Here is a 20,051-nt window from a genome sequence, read left to right as displayed (position 1 = left end):
ATTATCTGTGAATTGTGTGTAAAGTGTTTCACACAACTCATCGATTCCTGTTACATTATTTATCATAATGAAAACAAGGAAACCAAGGATGTGACGTTAATGTTATCCAATAGATATTAAACTTAATTATTCAGGTATTCGTTGTTCTTTCCTTGTTTGTAAAGAACAAATTATATTGATTTTGAATTATATTTATGCAATAGAAGTATACGTAATAACAAATCTTTTTTATTCGAAATAAACCATCATTGTCTGCTTAAAGTTTTCCATTCGCATATAAATATGATAAAAATAAAATATCTTGAGAATTTAAGTTAGATCAAATAAAATCCCTCACAAAGCTTAGTTAAGGAACTGCGTTTTCTTTCACAAACTTAAATTTAATGAAATAAAAAGATGTTTACACGGATGCCTAATGGGAACGAAAGGACACGAAAAATAAATACCGAAGTTTTTAATCGTAGATTTAATAGGTCATCTTTGATCTTTATAAAGTGTGGAACGTACGTTCACAGATAATTAGCGTTTCACAGATCATCCTCGTAGTTCTATTCACTATACTTTGTATTATACATCGCGAAACATAGTTGAATGAAGAAACCAATGAAAAGTCGTCTTCTCACGATCGACTAAATAATCAATTACTCTTAGCTGATAGTAATAGAAATCTAATTAATTTTTAAGCAATTGGCTATTCATCGACTGCAATTACGTTGTCTTGAATGATGTTTCCATATGCATATTTTCTTCGAGAACTATACTTAGAAAATACCATTGCGATTGCTTGTGTAGAAAGAAATAACGACGTTACTTATTACTGAGATTATGTTAATATTAATCTTTGACTATTTTGACATATGTAAAAGCAACAATAAGAAATGTGAGTACACAGTATCATTAAGAAAATCATGCGGTAATATTTATTAACGTCAACCATGTGAATCACTTTTCCTAAACAGTCAGAATTTACTTTTGATCGGAGTTGAGTAGTGATATTTCTCAACCAGACTCCGTAAGATACTGCATAAGAATTTTAAATAATCTACTGTGAGTTTACTTGTTTATTAATTATCTACTTACTTCGTTGAATTATATTTCCATAAATACATTTCATTCTGTTATCTCGATCCAATTAGGTTTAATTGCGTTTTTTCCATTATTGTCTAATTGAGTTGGAAGAAGGATTTTTCGAATTGTATATTAAAAAAAAAAAACATATGAATAAGATCTAAAAAGTCATAAAAATGACAGTCGCGAAGGACAACAAGCAAGAAAATAATTATTCTCGTGAAAAACGCATTCGATTCAAACTTGATCTCCTGATCCAACATTTTATAAAGAGCAAGAGTAAATGTAGACATAAAAGTAGGCAAGAAAATAAAAATAAACTGTAACGATAAGTGCATATAAGAAATGGAAATAAAAACGAAAAGCAATCGTAAAACGCCAAAAATAGGAAACCGTTTAATTGTCCTTGTGAAAAAAGAATGCATGCAACTTGAGAGCAATCTCGTGATTCAACACTTTTGCACCATAGTGTAAATTTGAGTCGCACGGTCCCGTGAATGCTACGTAAAAGACAGCTTTTGTCTCCGTGAAGGTCGAACCTGTTTCCTTGCGAATGTACAGAAACGCTACTTCCTATTAGAACAATGGTCGCTTTACTTTTGTCACTTCCCATGGATTTCACCTCTTTGCCGACGAAATTTTCACTCCCATATAAAAACACCTCTGGCCATAGGGCCGGCGATGACCCGCTTCGCAAATCTGGAGCGGTAAAAGTGATCAAGGACGAAAACGACGGAAAACGGGGTCATCGTGCGTTGATCCATCGAAATTGATGTCATTCATGGCCAATGTGGAGAATATGCATAACTCGTTCGTCGGCTGAAAACGATCACGCGACTTCAAAGTGTTCCATCTCGATGACTTGAAAATTAAATGGCGTTTTGCTCGTAATCGCGAGCAAATAATAGCAACGCTTTCACTCGTACGCGGTATCTCGCAAACTTTTTGGCTGGGAATGAGTATTATGGCTGACTTTATCGGAATTCTCAGTACTTTTAATTGTTCACGTAGAAAAGTAATTATTCGCCATATTTGTCGCTTCACAGGTTTGTATTCCAGTTTTCTGCTTTTGGGATACACGTATAGCGTCTTTTTGCTATGGTATTAACTTCTATGTTGTGCGGATTTCTGTATACTTTTTCGATCTTTTTTAATTATTCTATTTCTCCGCTCTGATACTGATTTCTCTGTTCTTACAGACTTCAAAAATTGTATCTTTCGCGTTTAAACGTCATACGTGTTTTCTTTTATTAATTGTAATATCCTATACAATCATACAGATTTGATATTTTCAAATTCTCTAACACTTAAACAGGTTTAGTATTTTAATAGTATTTAGTAAATAGGTTTTTTAATATCCTCCCTTTTGTACTGTTCTATTCCTGCTTTAGTTTCTTTATTCTCGTATTCTTAAGAAATTCCTTTTACATTTATAATATATATTATCTTTCTGTTTCTGTTCTATTCTCGCAGCTATTGTGCTTTCTACGTTATTTCCGTTTAACGTATTGTTATTTCGACTAATATTCCATTCTAAACATACAGATTGCAGGCTTTTAAATTTTCCAATATCTAAAACAGGTTACCCAATGCTATCGTTTGAAGTTGGATAATAGATAGCAGAATATAACAGCACAGAGCTTATCTAGTATTTAGAAAAGAAATACCAATTGCCATTTTTCCCTATTCACGACTCTGTAAAATATCGATCTACGTATAGCAAGTACATAATGCACGATTATATCTTTAGAAAAGATCGTAGATCGTGGTCTCGAGTCATTGTGACTAACACGACACTGCTCCCTGTCTGTTACGTAATATTCGTAAGACGACTTAAGAACAAATAGAAAGTTGACTATCGGTAAAGGTTTTATCATACTTTATTATCATTCTCAGTTGTAAAACCGATAAGTGATGGCAAAGAGGACTGTTTAATATTACGCTAATCATTTTAAGTACGTAGCCTATCGGAAGAATTATTTGCCGTATCGAATAGTTTGTACCATTAAAAAAGTTTCGACCATATTTACCGCCCTACAGTATGTTCCATTGAATGCAAATGGAATTTCCGGTTATTATACATATATGGTAACCAGACTGCTCGAAACATGGTAATTCTTTTTTACCGTTCAACCATTAAAGTTTTCGCTGCATGTGATATACGAGTTTATTAAATTCACAGTGGAATTTCAATATACGAATATACGTACATTTTCAGCCATGGTAGAAAGTTTGGTTTTGCTTAATTTCAATTACTTTACGATGTTAAACGCGTTTCAACTCCCTGTAAAATATACACGGGTTTTAATTACGACAGAAGTCAGCAACTCTTTTTTCCTCGAGAAAGTTCCCGAGTTAAGAGCAGCGTTATCACCGACAAATTAATTGCTTAAACACGTTACTTTATTGCTACGGATACAATGACGGTCGGTTTAAAACGCTAATGTGAAACCGATTAAAAATCCTGGTCCATGGTATATTTGTTACGTAGAGACTATATTTATTTAGTTCAAAAGAAACGTGGATTTGTTGAAGAGTTTCTCCATATTAATAAAAATATTTGTATAGATACATACATATACGGTATATTCTATATTATATAAAAACATATAAAAAATATTAATAGAGGAAAACATTACTTACATTTTTGTGAATTATTTGTTTTGTACTTTTTTATTATATTTATTATATTATATAATATGTATTTAAGCGAATAGATCACTATTTTAGCGATAGATGATCGATTTTTAATTCAACGTCGATGTCCAAAAGTCACTTTTCCTGTTTCAAAGATTTTTCATTTCGATCTAAAATGAATATTTAGAGAATATGTCGACATAGAAACATCAATTAGTTCGCGTGAACAAATACGTATACATAAATAAGGAAATACGATGATTTAAACAAAATCTTTTTAAGCATGTACGAGGAATGCAAGTAAAAGATGTTATTACACAGTACTTTGTTATTGTAATCGTTCATCCTTGTTTAAAATGCCAAAGCATTTGCAACAGCATCACTTCACTACCAAGATTAATGATATGCGCATTTACGCTCTTGCAAGAATGCAATCTACAGCACAATAAAATTTTCCTCGTGAGGTTTCACTTTCGGTGAAAATAAATCTTCTAGAACTGAATTAATCTTCGCTTCAAAACACACCTTCGCAATTCACTGTAAGCTTGTTTCTTTTTTACGTATTATTAGCCGTATTGCTTTACAAAAAAAATTGTCTGATACCTTGTCTACTTGGAAAAGAAAAATTTATATTACCTATGGAAATCAAAATTTTTAATATACAAGATAGCATCCTTGATAAAATCATCGAATAGAATGTGGGAAGCTGTAAATTTGTATCTTTATTGTATAATATCTCTATACATACGTGTATTTATCTTTATACATATGTATATTGACCTATAGCAAAATTAATGATACATCCTGCATCTCATTTATTACGAGAAACTTTATATGTACTTTCTTTTTTTATTCTAAATTTTTCGTTAATTAACTTCGTTAAATATTCATTAACTATACGTAACGAAAATTGCCCATTTTCCCAATATCAACAACGTAAAAAGTTTTCACAAAATTCAATTTCAATTGAAAATCGACTATGGATCAGGTATATCTGGCTAAAATATTAATTTTAGAAGTTAAATAAACGAAAGAAGCGAAATGAATAAGAGGACTATAAAATCAGCCATAAAGTCGATCGCTTCGAAACTATCGGCTTATACCTTATCATATTTGTTTAGTTTCACCTCTTACCATACATATCACATATGTTATCACGTATCATAGCATCAAAAAATTGTCCTTATAATAAAATCCAATTTCGATAAAACTAACAACGAGTTACCTCGTGATTTAATCTCTATCGTATTAATGCTAACTTTCGTTGACATAAAGATCGTTCTTTTGTTAACGCTAGTCGCACCATATTTCCCCTTCCACTTCGAAACGACCCCATTGAAGTTTCGCGATTTTTACAATGCAGCGATCGAAAGTTTTCGTTTTGACGCGCGACGTGGGCGTTAATTCGATGCGATTCAACTTTCCTTCCGGGATCGTCGCCTGTCCTATTCACGTTAAAACGCCACCTCCTGCTCGTGTTTGTCGCAGGTTTAGTCGCAGGCATGCACGAACCCATCATATAGGTTAGTCGTTGTTTCGTCTCGATGTTTCTCCTTTCTTCCTTCCTCCTTTTTTCTCTCTTTGTCTTTTCGTCTGCCTTTTTTTCTTCCTTGGTTCTTCTTTCGTTTACGAGCGCGTTGCGCAGCGGGTGCGGCGAAAATTATGTAACCGCGCGCGGATTTCTTCATCGCCGCTCGCGACTCGTGGTAATTACATTTCTACCGTGAGAGATATCAGTTTCTGGCCAGCGAGCAAATTGTTGCTGCCTGCCTGGCCCCTCGTTAGCGCAATATTCTAACGGCGATGTTGCATCGGCTCGTGAATAGAATACTACTTTGCTCGCGATATCTACGATAAACGTTTGGCGCAGAATCAACCCTTTCGAGACATTTTTCAACTTTGCTACGATCCTAGAATTTGTATAATTTGATCTTGCTCTTATTTACGGAAAGATTTAATTTAATATTTGAATTTAATATTTAATAAGAAAACGTTTTTAAACATTGGTATTTTAGAGAAACATCTGCGGGCAATTATGAAAGAAATTTATGAACGATTGTATCAAAGTACTTCATTTGGTTAAATCAAAATTGACAAAAATATCTGTAACCCCGTGCCAGAAGATGATTTGTTGCAGACACATTTCCTATTATTCGATTACTTTGTTATGTAAATTCCACGTGTACCATTATGTTGTTCAGCTAAAATTGCACCATATAAGTCTCATTATACAAACTAAAAACTGACTTCATCTTTATGTGTATCATTCTTGGTAAATCTGTCGGCAATTTATATAATGGAGTCTATAATTTCAGTGTAAAACCGTTCTCCGTTATTAACTGAAATAAGTGCTCCAGGCGAGTTTGAAATATAAACGTGTCATTTATATGAGACGTTTGTATCCCTTGTATGCAAAAATAATTCACAGATAGATTACTCTTGAGATGTCAGTAATCTTATAAATAGTTTTTCCCATTTCTTCGTTTAATTTTTGCTCTCTCACTTACGTGGGAATTATGTACAGAACAGTTTTCTTTAAAACAGAGAAATATATTTTATATTTGTTAAATATATTTCGCATACCTTTTAACGTAAGACTCGAAATTTGGAATTGTATATACAACACTTTTTTTCTCTCATTCTATTATTTTATACATTAACTTTTACTCGACATAATTAGCATCAGGGTATTCACGATAAAGTAGCCACTTGATTAATGTTGCTAGCAAATTCGTCGAACCATCCATTTAAACAGACTTCCCATTTCGTGTTTCAGCGATGTGACGCAGCCCATCAGGAATATTTTCACGCAAAATGATTCGTGCCCTTGTCCTTCTCTGCATGGCCGTTCTACCTCTTGTACGATGCCACAAGGTAAGATCGCGTCAAGTATCATCGGGATCGACAAGGACGATGTTATTCCGTACAGACGCTTCCTTAAAACAAAGAACACGTGTAACGTGGTCGTGGTCGGTGGCGTTGACTCGAAATGACAAGATGTTCGCGGAATCAGACGACGTTAATTGTTGATTCTCCGCTGATTACGAAGCAAATTCACACTGCGTAAACACCGACTTCCGTTGGTAACGTTAGTCGCCTCGTTGATCAGAAAAAGTAACTAATCGTGGTCGTACGTTTGTTCATATTTATTTTTACGATATTATTATCATATAAATTAAGAGTTCAATTTAATATGAGTCACAATGTGGACGATGAACATTTTTTACTGAAACTTTTAAGTATAAAATCACCTACGTGGTTATTACCAATGACAACGTGACAAGAGACAGAGATTTATTAGTTGGATTTTGTTAAATAACGATGTGTCTTTCGGAAAGAAGAAAACGCTTGAAACTTGACTTTCGTCACACAGATTTTCACTTCAAGTTTCTCTGATCTGGTATTTGTTGCGATACTAACTATATTTAGGGTAATTTGAAGAGTTGTACAGATGTCGCAAATTGATGGGTTTGGTTAAGAGATTAGATATGCGTGTGTGAGTCTGATATGGCCAATTCTGAGACTGTGTAATACAATTTGCTGCATACGATCGATTTTCCTGGTAATTAGGTCCTTGATAAAGAGTTCTTCGTTGATTTCAAGTGCATACGAGGTTGTACAGTTTTTCGAAAAGATCGTAGATTTTTTTACAAGACTTAAGAGATCATTTGGAAGGACTTTCTCAAGGTCATGTGTAAGGTAAGATAGACGCAGCCTTCGATGCCTTGTCAAAATCACTTTCTTTCACGATATTATCAATAAATCTTAAGATTTAAATTTGATACGAATAATTGAACCGATAATAGAGTAAAAATCCCTAAGACAATTTGCGTCACAGATTACATACAGGATGCCCTTCGTGCAGTGCAATTAGACGCCTCTACTCTGGCATTTTTTATTATATGATTATCAAAAAATTAGTTTAAAAGACATCAATGTGTCAACAAAATCAATTAATTTCCTTCAGTCTGAGCAGTATTTAACAATTGAGTTATCTGAAAAAAGCAGTTTCATAACATCATTAAGGACAAAGAACATGAATCATAGGTGTTTCTGCAGTCGTATGATTTCGTCAAACGCCGATGTAATATTTTACATTTACATCCAGACGATGGTAAGACACTTACGCAAACAGACTGAATTTTTCGGTGAAATAGGCCGTGAAATGTTTCATTTCTCAAGGATTAATTCGCGAGTAATTGGAAATTCAATTTTCCTTTCATCGAATGATAATGTCTATCGAATGATACAAAAATGTTAAACAATTAAAAATGTTAGAAACGTTAAATAATTAGACCGACGAGAATAATTAGACAAACCGAGAGCAAATATCTCTTCTTTCGGTTTTATACAGTGGGAGATTAAAAGCGAGTCAATTATAGTAAACGAACGCGAGCAGCAGGATAATAAGGACAGTGGCCACGATGCACGTCATCAGGAAAGTAACGTGGGAAGAGAAAGGAATAAATTGTACGTTGAACTTTAATCTAACGCGATACGTTTTCAATATCGTTCGAGCGCATCGTATCGTTTCAGATAATTCTTCTGAACCACCGCTCAACGAACGATTGATTTTTGCGCCTCAAGGTCAAAAATGAAATTATGCGGCAATCGTTTCAATATGCTGAAAATTCATGCAGTGAAAATAATTTGTTTGTCTCATTAAATAGAAGCGACCGTGTTTGCGTGCAAAGAATAAATTAATCTCCGTATGACTATATGGCGTGAAGAAAACGGAATTATGATTTATCGTAACTCGAAAATTGTATTGCAAGCCCGCTTTTCATTAGCAAACCAACCGAATATTTCATTTTCAATGTAGCCAGCAGCGATACTGATAATAACATACGGGTTTACATAAATCTCTTCGTTAAAAATAACATATTGTTATCAGACTGCGATTCCATGGATTTGCAAGAAATTTCAAAATAGAAAAGTATCCCGAATCTGCATATAAATAATGTAGAAGAGAAAGCAAAATATGCGTCATAATATCTAATGGATAAAACGATTTTCAATTTATAATATATATATATTTCATAAATATTATATATATATATATACATAATATATACGTATTCCATTTTTTGAATTATACATGTATATCTATAGAAATATGAATTTGCATAAACGTCTGCAGCCTAGTCTAGTAATTATGACTCCGAAAAGTCTAGTAACTGTAACTCTAAAGAGGTAATCAGTGTTAAAATCTATAGCAATCATACTGGCGATGATAACATATCTAATATTCTGGGAAGAGCACAATCATTTGTTCACATCGTGTTCTATAAATTTAAGATTGTCTCTAGTTGATTCTGCAATCCGAGAAACACGTGCTTATCTTATACGACACCAGTCTGGGATCTTCGTTATCAAATTCCACGAGTTGGGGGAAATCCACGTGATATTTCTGCGCGTTTTGAATTATCTTTATGCTGTAGCTTTATATCATACTGTGTGTATTCAACATCTTTTTATCATCTTTCGCAAATCGTGGACTTCTGTGTTGTGTATCAAGCACCAGACGCTTTGTTTATTAAAGTATTAGCTATCGCGTTTATTGCGTTTGTCCTACTGTGATTGCTTTTATCATGAACCACCTGTTTTAGAGGATTACGAATCAGTGTGTTATTACATAACTTCCTGTCGAAAAAATTAAGATATGTCAAGATAAGTTGTTGAGATATCAGAGCATTTGTCATAGATATTCCATTTTCTTCGTGAGCTCCAATACGGATAAAGAAGTCTCTGATCTCTTCGGGACAAAGAGCAGAAAAATTCTTTGTAAGCATTTACGAGTCATTGAAGAGCTACTCAACAAAAATCTCTGTAATCAATGTAAATCTCGACCCTATACAATAATAAAAAAAAGTTAATACTAAAAAAAGTTAAAATTAGTCACTTTAAATTTATACATACTATATACATCGACGCTTAATTTTTAAATATAATCCATCAACCTGTGATATTTATAATTACTAAATTATCAATTTAATGTTTAAACATTCGTCATGGCTGAAATTTCATTTTTTTTTTAATTAATTATCTGTACTTATTATTTTACTATAGTATCGTTGTACTATTTTTGTTAAGAATGCCGTACACGCGATCAGAATCGCTTTTGCATCCGACAATTTAAATTTCTGAGCCGACCACTCCTTTCAAAATCACGTTTTGCAATAAAATAAGAAAAATCGAGCGTCAAAGGTTCGCGGTTGTTTATCTGATGATCGACCATGACAAATGCAAGCTGCTTCATGGCTCGGCAATCGTGTGTTTGCCATTCAAGAGGGAAATCGTGCTCCGGCTTCGTAGTACGCATACAATTAGGGGAACGACACGGTGATACGGATCTTTTTCGAGTAAATCCGGTTCTTTAACTGCGCCGCGGTTGCGTTGCTCGGTTTTCCGATCAAACGGTCTGTCGCGTCATTAAAATCATGGGAATTTGTAGCGAGACAAATTAAACGCCACCATTTGGGAAACGCATGGGGAATTAACTTTCGACCACATTCGATTTTCCGCGAATCGAGAAAAGAAACGTCGAATTGTCCAAATTTGATGACATTAAAATAATAAAATATGGTGTAGGTGTTTCTGCAAATACTAGTTGATTAAATACCAGTCACTTTTCATTTAATTAATTGTAATTAATGTTTAAGATAAACCTGAAACGAGAAATCATGCATAGCAATAAGATTTCTTTGATATTTTATTCAAATTGAAGATATTTCTCAATATTAAAAAGATACGATTGAATCGAGAATGATCGGAAGAACGTGGCAGGATTAATTAATCTTTGATTGGTATTATCAGGTTATAAATAGTCCGCAACAGTTTGGATGAAGTGAAATTAACGTTTTAATTTTAGTTTGTATTCTGCAAATTAATATTCATTTCTGAAATTAATATATATACTTTATTTATGCTTTACGATGAAATGATATTTGTTCTTTCTTTCTTTTTTTTTTTTTTTTTTAAATTCCTTACAAGTAATTCTATTGTATATTAAAAATTATAAGTAGGTTTAACGACTTTGTTTAATGGCGTGAAAACAACTTATTAAATAATATAACTCGAAATCTAATTTAATCTAATTTAGTCGTTTATAATTTAACGATACCAGCTAAAGGTTGATACTTGTTAATTCCGAGAATGGGATCCTCATTAACTTCAAAGACACACGTGCACACAGAATACCTATTACTAATTGATTTACTCTACGATACCACTTTGTAATTCCGTGATGGCGATGCAGAGACCATTCTCTTCCAGGAAAACTGCAATTAAAGTAAACAGTAATGGTACAATTTGTGCATTCAGGCCGGTAAACAGCGCAAATAGGACATTGCACGCGATCGAATTTCCTAACATAATGAGTGAAAGTAATCGACCTTAGCAACCGTCAGGCAGCGCGATAGTTAATTGCAACTCGATTTCTGTGACACGTTATATACGTGGTTAGGTGTTCTTAAATGGTAGAAGCAGACCTTGGGCCGCGATTGGAAAATCTTTGAAATGCACACGCATCGATTACCCGCGGGACCGTGGCAAATGTGCTTCAACTATTCACAGTGCATGTGTCCCGACGACTGTTGATCATTGTCCTCGCAACAGCAGTCAATTAGCCATGCACTTGGCGGCGACAAAGCAACTCGTAATGAAACTGTTCTACTACGATTTGCTAATACGTGCAATTGCCGCAATTGAGTGAAAAAATGGGGCGTTGCCTGAGTGTTTTATGGAAATAGCTTTATAAGGAACGATGACGCGACGTGCGATTACATCCATGTTTTGCGAAAATCTTTTTTGTTCTCACGGAGGAAAGTGGATAGACCTAACTATTGCGACGGGTATTTCGCAAATTCGCGGATTTAACGATTCGCAGATTGGTAGATTAAAGGTTGGAAAGATTCAAAATATGAAAATTGGAAAATTCGTACATTTGGAGAGTCTCGAAATTTCGAGATTGATGGATTTGAAGATTTAGAAATGCAAGGAGTGGGACGCTCCAAAATTTGGAGGTTTGAAAAAGATTAAAAAATTGGAAATCCGACAATTCGAGGAAACTTCGGAAATTCTAAGATCCTAAGATTTGTACACTTGAAGAGTTTTGAAATTTAGAAATTGAAAAATTTGAGGATTAAAAGACTGGAGGAGCGAAAGATTTACAAATTTGAAAATCAGAAGACTCTGAAGACTGGAAAATTTAAAAAGTTGCAGAAATTTGACAATTCGAGGAAACTTCAGAAATTCTAAGATTCCAAAATTTGTACACTTGGAGAGTTTTGAAATTTAAAAATTGAAAAATTTGGGGATTAAAAGACTGGAGGAGCGAAAGATTTACAAATTTGAAAATCGGAAGACTCTGAAGACTGGAAAATTTAAAAAGTTGCAGAAATTTGACAATTCGAGGAAATTTCATAAATTCTAAGATTCCAAGATTTGTACACTTTTTCGAAATTTAAATATTGAAAAATTTGGGGATTAAAAGATTGGAGAAGCGAAAGATTTACAAATTTGGAAATCAGAAAACTAAAGACTGGAAAATTTAAAAACTTGCAGAAATTTGTCGCAGAGAAATGATTATTAATGCTTTCAAAAAATATGTTGAATAATTTTATCAAAAATATTATAGTCTGTTTAAAAACATGTGGCATAGACTAAGAGAAATAGTTCGTCGTAATTAAATATAAAATGTCGGAAAATTATATTACGGTAATTAACGTAGGAGTCCACGTACTTTGAAATACGTTGTAATAAAAGATCGAAAGTAACGGACTTGTTTCTTCGTGTTATTATTACGCGCTATAGTTCCCATGATACTACCACGATTACCTTTTCCTCGATATTTCAACACGACGTACTTGGCCGGGAACAATACTACTCGGCGAGAAACTATCCCAATAATGCGAAGAAAGCGAAATTAATAGCATCAAACTGACGTTCATCGTGCCTGTTCAAAATTTGGAAAATTACATAATGACTGGCAATAAGAAAATTGCTTTGGCCAAAACTATAAATTGCAGAATGATACTTCCGTGTTCGAAATGTCTTTCTGGAAAATAACTTTCTGCTAACCAAATGATTACACGCAACTCGCTATTTCGTCTATATTTTATAAATTTAGTAATATTTATACTCGTATATATACTTGGTACTTAAATGTAATATAAGTGAAAAGGTGAATATAGCGTTAAAACTAAAAAAAAAATTTTTTTAATAATTAAAAAATATATGATACGTTGTAAGAAAGCTAAGAATATTTTTATTATAACAAGGCATATTTTTTAAATGCTCAGCAAGATAGAAGAAACGAAAATTTAATATAAAAATAAGCAAATAAAAAATGTCATTTATTTGACATGATTCCTTCCTTCTAAATGAGCAAACATAATGGTGATTTTTCGAAATTGTTCATCTGCAAGAAAAAAAGATAGAAACGTGACATATTGTTTTTCTCCGGTTATCTTCGTATTAAAAAGAAATCCTAATTCTAATCTTTGAATCTTAAACAATTAAAATACCTGAAGCAGTTGCATCGATCCCTTCATTAACCTTTCGTCACGCGAATATCAACGTTGTTTCCTTGCATGCACGAAAGCATTTCATCACTAAGAAATATAAAGTACGAAGCGTAAAGCACATACTTACGATGAATTTCTTGTCTGTTGCAGATCCACGAACACATGACAAGGGAGGAGATGTTATCGGTGTTTCACACGGAACACGAGTCTGGTAATCACGGTGAAAAAAAATTTAACAACTAGCGGTAGACAGTTGTCTTTTCATTCAATCTGAACTCGATTCACTGCACGCCGATGGCCTTGCCACAAAACGGAATTCGTTGAATTAAATTCTCTTGCTATTGTACTCTGTCATTAATTTCTTAATGGTGAAAATTGCGGAACGGTATCGTTATTATTCCGACAGAGATTGCACTAGTTTACTGTTGATTGGATAAAACATAGTTTCAAATATACATACAATGAAATAAATATTTAGTTCGTTAGCACACTGCCGATTATAAATATTAAGACACGTATTGATATTTTTGTAGAAATTGAATACCTTTCACTGTTTTTATTTTCTACTTATTTATGCTCTCAAAAAATATGTTGAATAATTTTATCAAAAATATTATAATCTGTTTAAAAACATGTGGCATAGACTAAGTGAAATAGTTGGTCGTAATTAAATATAAAATGTCGGAAAAGTCATTACGGTAATTGACATAGGAGTCCACATACTTTGCGACACGTTATAATAAAAGATCAAAAGTAACGGACTTTATTATAAATCTATTATTTCATTTGCATTATACATATATGCCTTTTAATGTAATATGCAAATAAAGTTTTTTTAGAATTTCCTAATAAACGTAGCCAGGTGTATTAATACTTTTGACCGGTAGTATAGCTACATCTGTTAACTACAGAACGTTGCTACAGCTGTTACATTATATATTTCGAGGAATAATGATTCAAAGTTACATATTATGATACCTTTACGGACTTCGATCTACAAACCTGAATATTCATGATTTTGAACCGCTTTTAGCGTATCAAAGTATACCAGGTATGCCAAAGATCGCAAGTACATTATATCGTAACAAGAATGATTTGCATTGTGCACCGCCAATTTCGAGTTATAAATTTTAATATCGATATCAATAGCATCCACGGTCTTGAATTATATTTAACGAGGATAACGATCTTGAGCTTTATGCATCTACATTGTAATAATCGAAATTTGTGGACTGTAATTTTTGGCAAGAAAGTGCGAAACCAGATATCGTTGATATCTCAACCTAACATCACGCAATACTTGCATTAATCTTTGCTGTAGTGGTAAAAAGTAATTTTCAGTAAAGACGGCATATCAATCGTTTCAATTGATATCTGACGTTTCAATTCTAGTACCGACGTACGAAGTTATACCTGTGTTGCATTCAATGCACAAGAGAAGTATAGAGAAGCCGGAGATACACCTGAAGGCCTTCGGCAAGGACATCAGTCTGTCGCTGAAGCCTACGGAAGGGTTGCTGACAGCGAACCACTTGCCTATGTGGACTGTCACGAAGAACGCGTCGCAACCTGGTGGCCTCCACTATGAAAAGGTGACGAATGTAAGTTTTCAACGTGCGTCACGGAAAAATGATTTTTATTTTTCTCCTTAGCTCTTTTATTCTTTAAGAGATGTTTATTTATGAGCAGCTTCGTTTCTCTGAAAGTTCCTTTCAGTAACATTCCTCCACTGCTATTATGCGTATCACGCATGTATATTATTTCAAAGTTTTCAGATTTTCTTCTTTCGAAGCTTTCCAGATTTACATTCTACATAACTAATCAATGGCTTTTATTTATTTTAAAACGTTTATTCTTAAAATATTGACTTATACTTAAATTCTCTCTCTTCTTATCACCTTGCTACTAAATCACCTAAAATTTTTTCCAGAACAACGCATAAGAAAAATTCTAGCATGAATTACAAGACATCATATCATCAACCCTATCTTACAACCTTTTAACTTTCACAACGTTGTGTTTTTAATTTTGCAAAATTTTCCTCCCATCCCTGTTGCGTTCTCATACTACCCGACATTTTGCTCGAAACGACATTATGTACATAGTGAGAAAAGAAGCGAGACTTTTTCATAGCGACGCGATTTTTCCTCAGGCCCACGAGTTTGCATTATTCCTTTAAATGGTGTAAATCGCATAAAATCGGCTACATATGGCCAGGCACGTTGCGATCACGTTGTATGTAATTGTTCTTCTCGTTTCAGGCCGACGTAGATATCGGTGACATCTATCAAGACACGACGAACATGGCGTCAATTTTGCTGCACCGGGACGCGAATGGGAAAGTGCTCGTTGTAAGAGGCCATTCTTTCTTAATGTACCTTTCGACATTCCCGCCATTATTGCGACTCGTCTTTCGTCAACCGTCGCGACTCACTTAGGGGCCGTCTTGGTTATAATTATCGCAATACCGCGATTCGTTGGGGACAACTGGCAGGGCCACGCTTAGGAAGGCTGCCTGCCGTAGTTACAAGTTAGAACGTCCAGTAGTCCGTAAAGCAAAAGGATAGCAATTTCAAGAAATGCTTAGAAGAACAAAATTTATGCGTAATCGCTGAAAGAATTTTTGTTACGCGGATAATCGATGCAATTTTGTATGGTTGACCAAAGACAAATGGTAAATGACGTTGGGAAATTGTGACTAGAGGATTAATTCTTTGGAATTTGGAATTTGGTGAATGGAAGTGGGCATATTTGTACAATGGAACATTTAGTATCTAAATTAACAGGGAAACAGGATTGCTTGGATAAAGAAGTTTGTGTCAATTATTTCGTATTGTAGAGCGACAGAGTAATGTCAATGGCAATAGCAAAACATAAGGCGTAATACAAACGTGTTATTTTCAATTCATTATGGATCGTACTCGCTTTTTTGCTGCTAGATTGCATAAACATTTTAATACGTTAAGTTACAATTAACTGTATTCGGTTTATCCTTTAACTCTTGAAATTTGAAATTGCAATAGGAGGATTAAGTAAATTATAATTACACACATAATTTTCCTTTTTACCTAGATTTCATATATCTGACTGACCTTTTTCCACTGTGTTATTAACAAGTAAATATCAATCACTCAAAGATCTGAAAAAGAATCCAACTTTTTGAGACGGACAAACATTCTAGACATCATATGTATCATATATCGTAATTATGCATCACTTACATAATCACGAGACAATTTTAATATTACGTTCATGAATATTCTTTTAGAACGTTAACAAAGCGGAGGCGAACCTAAAAGCATCTTTACAAAAATACCATTTGCTATGACCAAAACGGTTACACGTAAACGAGATTCAACAGAAACGGAATAATAAAGCGAAGTTGCACAAAATGGTATTTCGTGATCGTTTTGACATTTCCATTTCGAGCTCTGGTAATCGCTGTTTCGTCCGCGGTTCATACAAAGTGCACTACGATGATATTGCTTGGGCAAAACCAAGGAAAAAAGCAATAAAATTCTCCATATCGGTTGCACCTTTCAGAACAGTGGGCAGCTCGGAACAGAAGGCAGCCGTTCTCAATGATTGCGCCTCCAACCAACCAAGACTTAATTTCACTTGGGAATTTTGATCTCTTATGAAGTCGTAAGGAAAAAAATTCCCGACACAAAACTATTGCCAAAGCTGCTACGTATTCATCGAATTGTCTAAAACCTGTTGACAAAGTCATGAATGATAAGTGAAGGGATATTTTCATACAAAGATTATCCTGTTAACAACAAATTTTATTCATTACATAATTTTAATCGTATTTTCGAAAAATGAAGGTTTACAGTTGGGAGGAAAAGTAATTTAGAAAAAAAATCGTAATTGATATTTTCTGAACCTTTTTCATGGAAGATGATTATTATACTTTATTAACTTTAATTTGCACAATTCGCATCTGCTAGCGGATTTATTTTTTCGCATCTTGTTTTTGAGAGATGTTGGTTTAAACTTGTATTAATTCTCTTCTGTAGACAAAAATTAGTAGGCTTCATAAATAAATTATGGAGATTATGAATAGATTATGCATAGACTACATTTGGGTTCGCCAACAAATTTACTTGTTTTACTCTTTCATATTTCATTTTTTTGCAATGTATTATTTAAAGATAAAATGTATAGATAAGAAAAGATTTGTAATTTGTAACTGATAAATTTGTAATTGATTCATATTAATTATTGTCTTTAATTGCCTTCCGTAGAGAAGGATTAGCATATCTTATAGATTCTGAAGTGCTAAATCTGAGTCTGACAGCAAATTAGCAAAACGTTTTAATCGCTTCTTGTAGAAAAAAAAGAGACACAAGTAACTATATCACTGTATTACTGTATAACTATATTCATTTTTAAAACAAAACTTTTCTGTTTAAAACAATGAATTACACAAACAATGAAATATTACACTATTTACTAATTATAATATTACAGTATAATAATAGAATACATATATATTATTTACATATAACAACAAATAATTATGTTTCTTGGTTGCTTGTTTGAAACTCGACGCATGAACTGATGAAATTGCCATTCATTTGCTGCTTTTATTATAGAAACTGAGTATATTGTAGCCTATAAATCAATCAAGGAACAAATTGTCGGTGAATTTATGTTCTTGTGGTTCTTCCTTTATGGAGAATTTTATGTGTGGAGAACAATTAGAAATTCTCTTGAAGCATTGACTACAGCTATTGTGACGATTGAAAGCGTAGTTCAAGGGAAAGAAATTCAATTGAAGTCATGTATGAATGTAGGAAGATCGTTGCGTTTGTTTAAAACAGTAGAATTCCTAAAAAGAGAAATTTAGTCTGGTAATCAATAAAATGATCGTTATTATATAATTGCGTGAAAGAAACGAATTGTTTTATTCTAGACTTATATTCTTCAGTGAAAACGATTAGAGATCTCCCCTTGACAGTGATTTCATTTATGATCATGAATATTGTTCTTTTGACCAAGCGATCCGATTAATAAATTCACACGAGGTAGCATTGTAAAATCATGATCGTTTGCCATGATATTAATTAATAATATGCTTTTATTATATAATGCTAAAAAGTTAAAACAAATTGTTTTATTAAAATATTTATATTTATATTTATTGAAATTTGCAGTAATAATCTAAATCACGCTTCTGACAACGCCAAATTATGCAATTCATGGAAATCCACGTTTAAATCTACAGACGTTTATGAATTTTGAAATAAGAAGTCAATTAAATTTCTAAATATTCATTGCCAGTAATTTGAACATAAGATTTATGAAGACGGATCCTCGTAAATTTTCCAAGAAAAACATGAATAAACAACTTTTTCTTTTCTTTATAAATTTTGCTTGTTGGCCAATAAGAAAAGAATTGAATTGAAAGAATTATTTGTTTTATAAAATATGAAATAGTTGCAGAAATAAACCCAAATATCAGGAAAACAACCGTTACGAATTTTCCATTAGCAACTGAAAAAACTGTGTCCGTATTGTTCACAAAAGGAATTCCGATTCTTTCACCAAGATAACTCCTTGGCACATCGAGTGCACATTATGCAGCAATTCATTGAAAATTCAGGTCTAAAATTAGCATTCTCTGTATCACCAGAGCATTCTCTCCTGTACAACAAAAATTTCACTGCTTACAGCTTTTTTTATTACTTTCATACGTCAAAAATCAGTTGAAAGGACGTTGTCCTTGACAAGGATCGGTTAATCGCTGCGTAGGATGAAACATATTGTACAGTGTTCGAGAGAAGTGCCAACAAATTTTTGAAAACCAATTTCGACATGTGTATGTTAAAAAGTATAAACCATAAGGAAAGGCAATATCATATCATAACACAACACAATTATGCGTACAAGAAAACATTTGTATTGATTCCCTGCGGTGGTTCACGAAGGCATTTAAACAGTTGCTATGAAATATAGTTATAATTTTGAAATTTCATTAGCATTGTAATAAGATACGATTATTGCGATGATGTTGGTAACTTTGAAACCAATTTGAAAATGTACATATGTAGAAGTTACAAGATATTTTTTAAACACTTGTATCACCTTCAGGTTATTTCTTTCTTCAACCATTTCGTATTAAAACAATCCTTTCTAGTCATCAAGCTACATAAATCAAAATCAAATAAACTGGACTCTTCATTTTGTGGCGACTGACATGTAAATTACTTTGCATATGTTGCCGTAATCATTATAACATCTACTCGTTGGATTTATTGGAAAACTCTCTCTTTATTTAGTATTTTACATATATTATAAGTAGGCTATGGATTTTTACGCGTCTAAAAAGGAAATTTGAAGATGCAAAAATGCACAGAATGCATATAACTTGCAAAAGTACATACTGTATACAAAATATGATACTTAATACGTAAAACAATTTTCTACCCAGGTTCCATTCCTTTAATTATGTTTATGGAAATATGAATTTGCCTAAATATCAACAGGCTGATTACAAAACATGTATGACGCAAGTGAAATAACAGATTTATAATAAAATAACTAGAAAATGAAAGCCACGAAGAACCATGCAGTTAATACTGAATGAATTAACCACCATATGTAATTCTGTTTATATACTGCTAACTTTTGCAAAAGTAACCACACGAGAATAAATTCCAAAGATAACAAATATCGTCATTCCGCGTTACATAATGCTGTAAAAGCGTTGTTCTATATGACCCCATGTGTCCTGACAGTCCTGACCTTTCGCTTTCACTCTCCCTCCCTCGACGTGACCAATGCACCTCTCTCGGACTGCAAATCGAACATGTT

The 20,051-nt window shown here is 33.3% G+C and overlaps 1 protein-coding gene across 6 annotated transcripts in view; it reads left to right on the top strand.

Annotated features, from left to right (window-relative positions):
- The window catches only part of LOC126915278 (A disintegrin and metalloproteinase with thrombospondin motifs 16), an 83,701-nt gene that overhangs the window by 50,156 nt on the left and 13,494 nt on the right, over positions 1-20,051 (top strand). For 5 of the 6 annotated variants that reach the window (XM_050719815.1, XM_050719814.1, XM_050719818.1 and 2 more), the window contains exons 3-6: positions 6,482-6,579; positions 13,383-13,443; positions 14,625-14,833; positions 15,494-15,583. In XM_050719815.1, coding sequence (XP_050575772.1) covers positions 6,520-6,579; positions 13,383-13,443; positions 14,625-14,833; positions 15,494-15,583 — 420 coding nt within the window. In that variant the 5' untranslated portion in view covers positions 6,482-6,519. The remainder of the gene's footprint in view (positions 1-6,481; positions 6,580-13,382; positions 13,444-14,624; positions 14,834-15,493; positions 15,584-20,051) is intronic. The other variant, XM_050719819.1, reaches the window with a different exon arrangement.

This window comes from Bombus affinis, chromosome 4 (assembly GCF_024516045.1).
Source record: "Bombus affinis isolate iyBomAffi1 chromosome 4, iyBomAffi1.2, whole genome shotgun sequence".
Lineage (NCBI taxonomy): Eukaryota > Metazoa > Arthropoda > Insecta > Hymenoptera > Apidae > Bombus > Bombus affinis.
This window is presented reverse-complemented; position numbering and strand designations above follow the sequence as displayed.